General features: G+C 38.7%; 1 protein-coding gene across 6 annotated transcripts in view; it reads right to left on the bottom strand.

Annotated features, from left to right (window-relative positions):
* LOC128732848 (uncharacterized protein DDB_G0283357) overlaps positions 1–13,776 on the bottom strand; it is a 126,222-nt gene that overhangs the window by 26,270 nt on the left and 86,176 nt on the right. For 3 of the 6 annotated variants that reach the window (XM_053826256.1, XM_053826260.1, XM_053826259.1), the window contains exon 2: positions 10,202–10,766. The exons of 2 other annotated variants lie outside the window; for them this stretch is intronic. In XM_053826256.1, coding sequence (XP_053682231.1) covers positions 10,202–10,580 — 379 coding nt within the window. In that variant the 5' untranslated portion in view covers positions 10,581–10,766. Of the gene's footprint in view, positions 1–10,201; positions 10,800–13,776 lie in introns of all 6 variants that reach the window. One more of the 6 variants, XM_053826257.1, reaches the window with a different exon arrangement.

Raw genomic sequence — 13,776 nt, 5'->3', positions numbered from 1 at the left:
TAATCAAAATAATTACTCTAAAGTAATAATCTTTTGGTTTCGCTTTTCTGGGCGATTGTTTGACAAAAGATCGAAGAAAATCGTTAATCCTACGTATTTTGACGAAAAAAAATTACAACACTCATACCGGTTTCTTTTTTAAGGAGAAAGCAACAAATTCGCATGCAAAACGCGGGAGTCGCTGATTAACGACCCGCACACCAAAGCGCAACAAATTTGCTTCACGCCTTGAATTGGTTCGTTCCACACGTTAACCCTTCCCTCCTGTGAATCACACAGTAAATCAGATAGCAAACAAACCACACTGCTGCAGCTTGAAAAGCGGAATCCGTCTTAATTCCGCGCAGCGGAATGGCAGCCATACTTTTATTAGCTAATTTTTTTTTTATTTTGTCTTGGTGACTCAACAACCCCCCATTTGGGGAGATTAAAAGGAACAGATGAAGTTGCTCCATTTAGCACCAATTGTTCCAAATGGTTTTGCGAATCGATAAAATCATTCCTGTCACTTCGCTTCGCTCCTTCGGCTCCGGCTCCGACCACGACGACAGAATGGCACCAAATCGGAATCGTTTAACCATGGAATGGATCCCTCCCGGTTACGACGATTAATTGTCATACACTGCACTGCTGCTGGTGCTGGCGGCCGGAGTTTAGCCTGATTCGCGGTCGTTTGCCGTTCGCCGTTTGCATTCGTCGCTCAAGGCGGCATTTATACTTTTTAATTGCTTCATTTTAATATTTTATTCATACGCAGCAACGCATACGTACGGGAGGAGCTTGCCCCACCAGCAGCACTGGTCTCACTCCGCAAGCGATTTTCCTTCGCACGTTCAATTGTTATAATCCGTGTGCTCTTGGATGGGGAAAGATGATTGCACTCGGCTCCGGCTGTATGTATTTAGTTTCATTTCGTGCGAGTTTTTTTTGTTGTTCAAATTCAAAAAACGGTCTGTTTCGCGTTTCGTTTCGGTTTCGGGGAGAGAATGCAAAAATTAGTCCGCGTTGTTGACTATTCGCGTTTGTTAGAAAAGGTGGTGGTGGTGAAGAAGAAGACGTGAATGACGCCGTCCGTCATGGTTTGAACGCAAACCAAGCACAGCACAGCACAGGCAACTTGGCAACATACAGTTTTTTGACTTTTGAATGTAACGAAACGTACCTAAATGGAGCAAGTTTTTGTACGTTTCTACGTGCAGCTTTGTTCGGGTTTCAAGGTTAAGTTGCAGAAAAAAAACAATCTAAATGATAATTCACTTCAGTGAGAGAGGATTTCCGTTTCAATTGGATGATTACTCTGCTTTTGCTGGTCGTTATTCGTATTTAATAATACTAAAATTATGCCAATTACATAAGATTCCAATTGAATACAAACTCTGTTCTACATTTCCATGGGACACAAACAAGCCAGTCCAATCTAATTTGACCAGCTTTAAAATTCTGAATTTTGATCGAACCAACAACCGGCTCAACAAGCGTGACATAGAATAATTATAATTTCTTATCAAAATGGTTCCAACTAGTTTCATATGGCGTATAGAATTTTAAATCAAGATCAAGTTTCTAATACTACGGGAATAGTACGAACCGTAGATCCATTAAGGAACCGGCATCAAGCAACTTATCGCAAATATTATTCAAACTTCAAAGGCTCACGAATATGTGCTGTCGATAGAGCCTGGGAGAAAAATTGGATTCGAATCCGGTTATAATTGGCTGTTGGCTCCCATTATACCTTAGATCGATCCGCGGATCTCTCAGCTTGGGTATAGAGGAATGTTATACAAACTTAATAAGCGTTGCTTCAACGACTCTCCCTTGCTTAACTTCCCGCTCTTTTCTTCCTGCCCCTTGTCTTCCCTGAGATACTATCAACACTTTTGTTTCATTACTTTATTCTACCGTTCCCTCCGTCGATTATAAAAAACCGTTAAAAAAAATAAATTCTGTTGAATGATAGAACAAGTATAGTATGTTCTGTGATCTGACATACTTGAAGTATCTAAAATAACATTTTTATAACACATTTACGCTCACCCCAAAAGGTTGTGGGTACAAACCAAGCGCAAAGCATTTTGTTGAAGGCGATTTTTTACATTTTTATACAATCTAAGAATGAATCATGTTAAGAATCGAGAATTGGTGCTCATAAACGTTTAAAGAATCGAGAATACCTTGCAAATAGTGTAGATGCAAATAATAAATAGATACGAATTGATAGCACTTAAATTTGTCGTCAAAAACAGGTGTGCATTGGAAGATACTCATACAGCATAGCATAGCACAGCATAGTTTGAACGCCCGTGAGTTGCCCGCGATTGATCTAGATCAGCTGAGATTGCACAAAGAACCATCAGAATGATGCTTGGGAGTAGCAGATCATTCTCAGTGTACATTTTTTGGTGATCTAATTCTTTGTGATGATCAATAGCAAAGCTGGCCACGCCCATGCAAGTCAATTTGGGAGGGAAAGAAATGTTAGTCCGACACTTGCTGCTACTAGAGACCGAGGAATTCTCTACATCATCCACAAGTGTCACAGGAAGGGGTTATTGTTAGTAGAAAGGAATTGATCTGGGTCCACCGAGGCATGCGGTGCGATCACTGTTTCGATTCGTGCGAAATCACACGCGGTCAGTTATTAAATACCGTTAGACATTTCCCAGCAAACCAGATATCGTATATTCATGTTGAGATTTAATCTTATATAAATGGATATCACATCGGACTCGTATAAATGTGCACATGTTGTAAGCACATTGTGTAAATTTCATCGTATGTAATGCACACGATGATTGATATACGAATTATTAATAAAAATCGTAAATAGGTTGAAAGATAATCGGGTTATGCTTAGCGAATATCGCATATGACGATTTCTTAGATTTAGTTACCAACAATGGCTATCATGAAGATGTAACCGTATTTAATTATAGTTTTCATCGGATTATGTTTTGCAAAATGTCTTATATGACATCGTTTTAGATTTATATGCAAGCAGTGATAATCATAAGATTCTAGGTGCATTAAAATATGATTTGCATCAAAACACGTTCAAATTTGTTGTTATTTCTTTACAACAAAAACAAGAAAATAGAGAGATTTCAAGGATACGTTCCTAATGCAGATTTGTCAACCAAAAAAATTAACGGTTTCTTCGCTTTTATTTTAAATTTAAATATTTATTTATTTCTTTTGTTAAAATTGAACTTATTTTTATTGCGGCGGAATATTCAAAAAACTATTATCTGGTTTGAAAAACTTTTACAATTACCTTTTTAACTATTCAAATTCAAATAAGCCCGCCTAAATAATCAGCAGCAAGCATATAATGATTAAGTCGTACTGACAAGACAATAAAAGATCTTTTTGAAAAAGCACTCTTTGAGGAGTTTGATTGTGTTTTGGCGTATTAAAATCACGTAACGTAACGTTTTAAAAATTAAAAATGTTAAAAATAGAAATTCATAATTTTTTAGATATTTCTCTGATAGGTAAATGAACGAACGGAAATCTTAAAATTTACCAAGGAGAGTATTTCTCAGAGCTGGGCAAGTCTAGATTATGATCCATTCCGCTAATCTAAATGCCTTAATATCAGTGCATCTTATGGCTTTTCAGAAGAAATGCAAATGTTAAGTGGAATTGGAAAAAGACATTCAGCATTAAACTGGTACAGTAAAAAATAATGTTTGATGCTTATTGTTGTAAGCAATTTTGAGCTGTCCTAAAGCATCTAAATGTTCAGCATTCTATTTTAAATAACCCAATTTCTTTTTAAGAGCTTCTGAAATAACAGACAACATTTTTGTACTTGAGCTTTAATAATATTATCTCCATGTAATCAAATATGAATATACATATAACGTATTCTAATGTATATTTAGAACAATCTGTACCACGGAATGCTAACAAAGGTGCTGCATATCATTCCATGAAGTCAGCATTATTATTAAAATTAGCGATCAAATGCAAACTTATTTACGACACTGTAATTCAGTCATAATTGACACAAACTCGTATGTCGGATGAGAATAAATCAAATCCGTACTTACATGTTCAATGCATCAGATAAGATCTCATTGCTTACATGCATGCTAACTTCAGTTTAAGATGTGCAAAAATATCGTTGAGGTACTGATGTACCAGTAGCTTAAAGGTAATGAACAAATACTGCGGTACGGGTGGTTCTTGGTTCTAAACCAGGTGAGTACAGCTTTGTTTTAAATGATATAGACAAAAAAGTTAAATATTGTGACAGGTCGATAATATCTTGGTGGAAGCTTATGAAAAAAAAAGCTTTCAGCAAAGCTTTTACTTTTTTGTCTCATTAACTTTCAGGGCGAATATTTAGTTATAAATAGCCTGCTCTGTATGCAATTTTTGACACTTGCCATTTACCACATGGGGAAAGGCGAAAGGTAAAGTAGAAATATTATCGTAACTGTGTCGAAATGCAATCCAGTCAATCGGCTCAGTCGTAAAAACTGTTTTGTTTTGTCGGCATTTCAATTATTCTGAAGAACTAAATCATGTATATCGCCTCCACTTTTGCATGTATATGCCGTTTCTGCGCATGATATATGATTTGATAGACCTTATATGCTGACGTTTATTTCATTTAGAATTAAGTTATACAGACCAAAATGTTTGCTGGGTTGTTGCTATGCACGAAAGTTGTCCTTTTAGCATCCTTCGATCATAGAACTTGCTTAAAAACTCTGACTACTTTATTAGGGAGCAGTATAAAAGCTATCAAGCTTTTGATATTTGATAATCAAATGATAGAAATAACGCGCGATGTTCCTAGGTAGCCGATTTCACGATTAAAATGCACGTTTATAAGATTTCAATAGAAGTTCCGGCTTGTGAACGCACCATTGCTAAGTGTGCTCAAATGAATTCACAATGGCCTTCAAAAGCAACTTCTGTCGGAAAATGCAACGAGCGAGACACGAAAGCAAACGATCCTAAATTACCATACGAAACGATTCTCAGTATGTAAGCATCGGTTTTACGAGACTAACCTGGATATTTGGAAATTTTCTTGTAAAGCCCGTAATTAAGACAATTAAGATCAAAAATACACCTTTCTTATAAATAAAATATAATGATAATGGTACTACATTATAAACCATAGTTTGAACGGTGGCTCGAACCCCTCGTGACAAATTTAAATTTATTATACCTGACATTAAAAATCAGGCACAATGAAGGGTGCAAATATAGTCCTTAAGTTGATAAGCATTTCCTCCCATCAACACTAATATGCAGAGATATAGCGCCCTGTACGCGTTGGGTGCATTGGAAGATACTCATATATTCATAAACTTAGATCGTACAGGAGTGCTGAAAGTCTCCATAATTCCAATTCCAAATCGTCATATTGAATTTCAAAATGGCATCGGATATCGATTTTTAGCTGCTAAAGGGTGTTTTTATCACTTATCTCTGTTTACATACCTGAAAAACAATCACTAATCACATTTTATTTGTGGTACAGTTACTCTGCTATACTTAATTTTCATGACTTCTGCCTAATTTTGGTAAAAAAAAACAAACTTTTCCTATACCTCTCTATAGTATCTTCGTCCGTGAGCCCAGAAAAGTGATTTGATACCGTACGAGAGCCGGGAGCTGAATATGTTTGCGACATTTCAATTCGAAAAAATTTAATTTCGCGACATGAACGCAAAAAATAAAAACAATGTTTACCAAATATTTATTGGTTCAGGTGTCAAACGTTATATTATAATTAGAGATAAACACAAAAGAACCTGAGATGCATGAGAGAGCAATGTTGCAAGCGCAGAGTAAATTTATTGTCGCGCAAAATTGAGCTGTTTCCAATATGTACAATATGCGTTACAAAGTAACGGCATCTTTTGTATTCAACAGGGAAACATGGATAGTTTCAAGCATACTCTCACGCATGGCGCATGATGAAACACTAGCACCAACTTCTGTTCTTGCTTGTCAGAAGCTAGAGGCGGTGTCCTGTTGAAATCACATGATGTGTCTTCCACATGATTGTGAGGAACGTGCTGCTCGAGCCAAAGATGCTGATACTTATTGAAATCAAACACAGAGAAATAGTGCAAATTGCCATGCATTTTGCTTTTTTAGAAAAATAAACTTTTGTCATATTTTTTATTTGAATATGACATATTATTCAATAACTGGCATGTAGCTACCTTGGCTGACTCGAAGAAAGTCCAATCGGGAAGTAACATTTTCAATCCCGTTTTGCAACAGTTGAGAGCATATATCAGTGATTCAGTAACGCGGACCGATGGCGTGGAGCAGAAACTTCGAGATGGAACACAAACGAAACGCGAGATGGGACCCAAACGAGAGACGAAATGGAACGCAAACGAGAGACAAGATAGGACACAAATAAGACAAGGTGGGACACAAACGTAAGACGGGATGAGACACAAATGCGGGACGAAATGGGACAAACGGGCACGAGAGACAAGATGGAACACAAACGAAAGACGAGATGGGACACACATGAAAGACGAAATGGGACGCAAACGAGGCGAAATGTTATACAAACGATAGATGAGATGAGACACAAACGAAAGACAAGATGAGACACAAGCGCGAGACGAGATGGGACAAACGAAAGACAAGATGGGACACAAACGAGAGGTGAGATGAAACTCAAGAGTGACAAAACGGGACAAAAACGAGAGACGAGATGAGACACAAACGAGAGACAAGATGAGACACAAGCGCGAGACGAGGTGGGACTTTTTTTTCCCTGTATGGACTCATCACTGCGACCAGTAGAATTGATCTATTGTGTTATCACCCGGGTGTTTGCTGTATAACCCGCGCTACATTTATTTGTGCTATAATCGCTATTGAGTGGCGAATTTTATGCGTACTTGTGTGTAATTCGGTACCCTTCCTTCAATGCTTTTCTTTACTTTACCCGTAGCTATCACTGGCGCAGATAACCAGTGCATTTTACTAGACGGGTCATTTTTGCACTATTAATAGGCCATATCGGGGTAATATATAATTCAGCATGAAGGAAGGGTGGATGACGGGTCTGGGAGTAAACCCATGCTAAATTCACTTTGACATCGAATGGCCTGATTCTACTAAGATTCGAACCCATGACCATGCGCTTGTCAAAGCAGACTCGGTAACCTTACGGCTACAGAGCCCCCCAGTGAGACATACGAAAGACAAAATGGGACAAAAACGAGAAACGTGATGGGACACTCCACTCGGACACGAGAGACGAGATGAAAACACAAATGAGTGACAAAATGGAACACAAACAAGACACGAGATGGGACACAAAACGAAAGACGAGATGGGACATAAACGAGAGACGAAATGAGCCACAAAAGAGAGACGAGATGAAGCACAAAAGAGTGACAAGATAGGACACAAAAGAGACACGAAGTGGGACACATGAAAGACAAGATGAGATACAAACGAAAGGCGAGATGGGAAATAAACGAGACACGAGATGGGACACAAACGAGAGACGAGATGAAACACAAAAGTGATAAGATGGGACAGAAACGAAAGACGCGAAGGAACATAAACGAGACGAGGGTGAACACAAACTAGAGGTGAGACGGGACACAAACGAGACACGAGATGAGACACATGGACACGAGTGACAAGAAGGAACACAGACGAAAGACGAGATGGGACACAAACGAGACGAGATGGGACACAAAAGTGTGACAAGACTAAACACAAACGAGACAAGATGAAACAGAAGTGACAAAATGGAACACAAATGAGGTGAGATGGGACACAAATGAGAGACGAGATGAAATATAAAAGAGTGACAAGATGGGACGCAAACGAGAAACGAGATGAAACGCTAGTGACAAAATGGGACACAAACAAGAGACGATACGGGACACCAACGGGAGACGAGTTGAAACACAAAAGAGTAACAAGATGGGACACAAACGAGACTAAATGGGACACAAACGAGATACGAGATGGAACACAAACGAGACGAAACAAGACACAAATGAGATGAGATGGGGCACAATCGCGAGACGAGATGGAACACACGGACATGAGAGATGAAATGGCATACAAATAAAAGACAAGATGAGACACAAACGACAAATGAGATGAAACACAAGTGACAAAATGGGACACAAACGAGAGACGAGTTGAAAGAGTTGAAACACAAAAGAGTAATAAGATGGGACACAAACGAGACACGAGATGGAACACAAACGAAACGAGATGGGACGCAAACGAGACATGAGATAGACACAAACGCAAGACGAGATGGGACACACGGACACGAGAGACAAGATGGAACACAAATGAAAGACGTGATGGGACACAAACGAGAGACGAAATGGGATACAAACGAGAGACGGGATAAAGCAAAAAAGAGTGGCAAGATAAGACACAAAAGAGACATGAAATGGGACACACGAAAGACAAGATGAGACATAAACGAGACGAGATAGGGCACAAATGAGAGACGAGATGAAACACAAAAGTGACAAGATGGGACAGAAACGAAAGACGCGAAGGGACATAAACGAGACGAGATGGAACTCAAAGTAGAGATGAGACGGGACACAAAAGAGACATGAGATGAGACACAAACGAGACGAGATGGGATGCAAACGAGACGAGATGAAACACAAACTAGAGACGAGATGGGACGTAGATGAAAGATGAGATAGGACATATACGATACAAGAGACGAGATTAGATACAGGCGAGACACGATAGGACACCGACAAAAGACGACATGGGCAACAGACGAGGGACGACTTGGAACGCAAACGAGAGACGAGATAGAACACAGACCAGACACGTGGTGAGACATAGACGGGAGAAGGGTTAAAAAAGTCGCGAGAGATAAGAGAAGAGATGGGAGACACGACAGAGACAAGACGAAATAGGAGACAAAAGACGTTAGTTAGCGTACTGGATGCAATCATTTCCCCGGGCATTAGTGATCGGCACAATATGGGACGGACAGATGTCAACGAAAGATAAACAAAAAATAAAAAAATCTATTACACATCTTTTTATAAAAATTGGCAAGACTCAAGTTGATTAAAATCTTTCGTTTTGATTGCCAATTTTCACTCCGAAATCATCGACATTAACATTGTTGATAATCTATTTTTGATCATGGAATAATGAGCGTAATGGATTTATTTAATGTCGTGACCAGCTAAAATTACACGGATGCAACGCTAAAACTAATTTTATTCAATAAATATCGCCAATACCGGAAAAAGTTTGAGTTTGAGCTTCCTGAGATCACCCGATTTTGTTTTGTATAGACAAAACCAAGAATTGAAGAAGAGGCTTCATCACGCACTTCGAGCCAGGCTTCATGATCGGTGAAGCAAAGTTTTGCAAAAAGGGAGGGTGTGTATGTGTTTCTTTCCTTGAAACTTACAACTTTGCATCACAAATCTCGTTCAGGAGAATCAGGAAGTGGAACAAGTTATAATTTATCCATGAACAAGAAGCTTCATTACGCACCTCGAGCCAGTACCACTCGTATATTGTTATTTTACAAGAATCTTCTTTGTTGGTAAATGCAGGATTCAGGACGCAGGAAGCATGTGGGCTGTACTTGCTTCCAGATACTGTGGTATTTTAAAGAAATTTGTCAGGGCTCAATATGCCCGATTTCGTCACACCCTGGGTAAGCTCCCCGGGTGAGTAAACCGATAATGCTAAGCATCACGAAAAATTGTCACATTATCACCATTAAAGAAGAGAATCTAGCTGAAATCCAACAAGAGCATTACTTTACAGCGTTGATAGGCAATTATATGCTCACTAAAGAGTCCTACGTTTGGATATAACAATTTTCACTGCTATAAGTTTATTCAAAAAGGAATTCCACATTGAATTCAATAAAAATAGGACGACACAAAAAAGCAGATTAGTATAGAAAATCAAAAGTTAAGTAGTATAATTTTTTGAGCATTTTACAGTATTTCTGTAAAAAAACAATACATAAAACTGAGGAACACCATAAACTAAAAATAAATTATTGTTGCAGGTGTACATTGTTTCGGGTACTATGGCTTTATTTATAAGTTGTTAGCAAGGAGGCATTCATCAATCAAATTAATTTGAGGGTACGTTTTTGTTATGGTCGAAATTCAAAAAGAACAAACTAAAATAAAATAACATGCAACAAAAGCAAAAACAGTAAAACAAATACCTTCTTCATTCAAAAAACTCCCTTTATCTCTGTCTGTCTCTGCAGCACCGAACAGCTGCTGCTCACCGCCACCACCGATTACCGGACCGTTCTCCGGAATTGTATTCACATCACCGAACAAAAATCTATGTAGCATAAAGTTCTCCTTGGCGGAGGACGACGTTCGCTCGCGGCACAACTTTCGTAGCTTCTGATAGTGAGCGGACGCCGCCGCCGGGACGGGCTTGGATTGCCGCCGCAAATGGCACAACTTTCGTCGCTGGTGCTCGATCAATTGCTGCTTGAGCAGCTCCAGCTGCTGCTCCTGCTGTATTGTCGCCGTTATGGTGGACATATTTTTTATCATCTTCCATAGAAACACAAACAGACACAGAAGCATTGAGCTCGTACACTTTCTTGCTATTTCTCTAAAGCGGGTTTCATTCAAACAGAGGCCCAGTTTTAAAGCTAGTTCATGTTCTTCACACAGTTTATTCAACCACTAACAACTAAGTTCACTCACTTAAGCTTCAGAGAGTTCTGCCTTCCGACTGACTCTATCTATCGTTCCATTGCGTACTGAAATCTGCGATCGCAAAAGGGAGAAAACCACTGACTGCTGGATGGTTCAAAAAAACGCAACCAATGTATGTAACGCGGGACGAGCGAAAAAAAAACTAACTACAACACAAATTGTTTGGAATGTGCGATAAGAAAATCCGATGTTCAAACATAATTGTAGTCCATAACCGCTGCCGCATCCGCTGTCGTGCAGCAAACTCACAATATCAGCAGCAGCAGCAGCCGATTCGCATAAATGAATGTATTTATTTATGTATGTGGCCGGCCACAGTTTTGTTCCCTTGTTGGTGTTTACTTTCACCGTAAAACCCGTCGTCGTCGTCTTCGTCGAAGATCACCGAACCGCGGTGTGGGTTTAGAAGCCCAATGATCCATCCAAGAATTTAGAAGAAAGTAATTGAATTTCAATTAAGTTTAAAAAATTCGATTTCAAAAGCGTATGACTAATCAGAATAGAAATTTCCTTGGAAGTTGCTTCACAGTGCAATCTACGAACGTCGCGCTGATAAGAGACAGTCGTTATCAGAAAGTGCATGCGGCGGCTTACATCGCACACCAGTAGTAGAACGTGAGCGCAGGTAGAAATTATGCCTGGCTCCTGCTACAATGCAATCGAGCCTGAGGAAACAAGTTCGATTCTGACTGAGTGATAACTGATTTACCTGGAACTGGCGGTGACAGTGTGCAACAGTCCCGCATTCCATCAAATGGTTTTATCGCTTTAAAGTGCAAAGTATAAAGCTTGAGGCCAATTGAAACCGGTCCCGGTAAGCGATTCGAATTCCATTTGCTAGAACACGTTAGAGGTTTAGTATCTTTTAATGTATCTTAAGGCAAGACTTGACAAAATGTCTCCTCCTCCACATTCAGTAGAAATGTGTGAAAAAAAGGTTTCCAAATGATATTGATTCCCACGTCAACTGGACGCCTTCAGAAAAAATTATGAAATAAATCCCACTTATCGCAAGGCTTTCGTGTTTTTATCAGAGCGATAGAGAGGGAATGAAAGTTTCAGAAATTCTCTTGGAAAAGTAGGACTACATAACCAACCAAAAAAAAAGTAAATCAAGCTAGAAGCACAAGTTCAATGAGTCAAAATTATTCTATTAACCGTTATGTGTGCGACAAAAAAAACACCTTTAGCAGGGCGACAAGGGTACCCGGGTACCCAAAATTGATATTGTTATAACATCAACAATTTTAAACCGATTTTGATGAAATAGGCGTCATTTGATTCTTTAATTTATCTAGCTTTGAATTATTTGGCCATCTGGCCATTAAAAGACATACGAGGCCCGAAAATCCGGAATTCCGACAGAGTGTCCGCTGTGAAGTAGAGAACTGATTGTATTGCAGGAAAATCAGACATACGGATATAAAAACTCTAAAAATTCATACAATGAACTATTTCATACAATGAGATGAATCAGGTTGGCCATTCCGTAGTAGGTTCCTGTGAGGTCATGGGTGGCCAGTCTAGGATTGGAGGTAAAACCTAGCAATATGGGTATCAAAGTTCTTGGAATTAGTTCGGTAGGTGATTTTTTTTACATTTCGATGTATTTTGATTGGTTATTTCGAAAACGGTTTCTACGGGGTTACAGATGATACCGCAGGATTCAAGATAATGCTTAGCATTATCAGAACAGTTCAAAACGTTGAACCATCCGTTATACATTTGGAACCAGTTCCGAAATTATTAATCAGTACTAAACTGCCCATATCAGTTCTAAACATCCAAAAGATCCGCTATACCAATTCTAATGTTGGATTAGGCACCCAACTGGCCATCTGTAACCCTACAGGAACTCAATTCTGGAATGGCCAATGCGATCTAAAGTCACCAATTTATATAATAAGATGAAAAAAGGGTCCACAATGTCAAGTTCAAAGCTAATAACTTTGCTGAAAGCTGATATTCTTTCAAAACAAGCGGCTTCCCACGTTTTACCGGACGTTGCTCCGGAATTACCGATTCCCGGGAAGTACATGTCATTTGATGGCCAAATGCTTTATCTAATCAAAACTAGATAAATGTATGAATCAAATGCCACTGGTTTCATCCAGATCGGTTCAAGATAGCCAAAGTTATGAACATAGCAAATCATGGGTACCCGGGTACCCTTGTCGCCCTCCTACGTAATAAAAAAATTCAAGTGCCTCTCATTGCTAATCCCCCTTATGGATATGCACCAAAAAAACTTCAATTACTTAAGATCAACGAGTTTTACGATGTCGCAAAATTTCAATGACGTATGTTTTAAATTGAATGAGTTATAACTATTTTAAAACTGAAAAGGTACCCGGGTACCCTGTTGCACACATAACGGTTAACAATTTGTGGTACTGTCAACGAATTACTGAGGAAACTTTCGATATTCATAGTTGTTTTCATTAAAACCAATTGCATTTCGCATACCTAAATTTACGACAAAAGACCCATGGCCACAGACAGACAGGATTACAGTACAGACGGCCTCTAGTGTACGTTTTAATATGCTTTGTATAGCAGCCGATTTCGTTAAAGGATATTAACGATAATTTGCCTACACTGCTATATGGCTTCTGGTTTGGATGCTGAAATCTCAAGTTACTACCCTGCGGTACAATATATGCATACAGACGGACTGTACAACTTTACCATAGGGAAATTTTCGTAATTATCTTACAAAATGAGCGGAAGTCTAAGAGCAGAAATAAAAAAAAAAGAATGATTCTATCTCTTAAGGAAATTAAGTTATAGTGCTACAAATTAATGCATCCTTTGATAATAGTTCTTCTAATTTCATTTGGTCATTTTTATTCCTATATAGTTTTGATGTTGTACAAAGTTTAGCATGTTGTAAAAATGCATCTTTTTGCAGAAGAAATTGTAGCTCTAACCTTTTGGGAATTAAAGTTATTACAGTTTTTGTCTAATTTAAAAAAAAAACTTTTAAAGGGGTTTATTTTGAAAGAGCGCAGCTAATCCTGGCGACTTTCCAAAACTGCGCCTTTAAAAAGGTATAGTAAAA

The sequence above is a fragment of the Sabethes cyaneus genome, chromosome 1 (assembly GCF_943734655.1).
Source record: "Sabethes cyaneus chromosome 1, idSabCyanKW18_F2, whole genome shotgun sequence".
NCBI lineage: Eukaryota > Metazoa > Arthropoda > Insecta > Diptera > Culicidae > Sabethes > Sabethes cyaneus.
The sequence above is the reverse complement of the archived record's forward strand: the minus strand, read 5'-3'. Positions and strand labels throughout refer to the sequence as shown.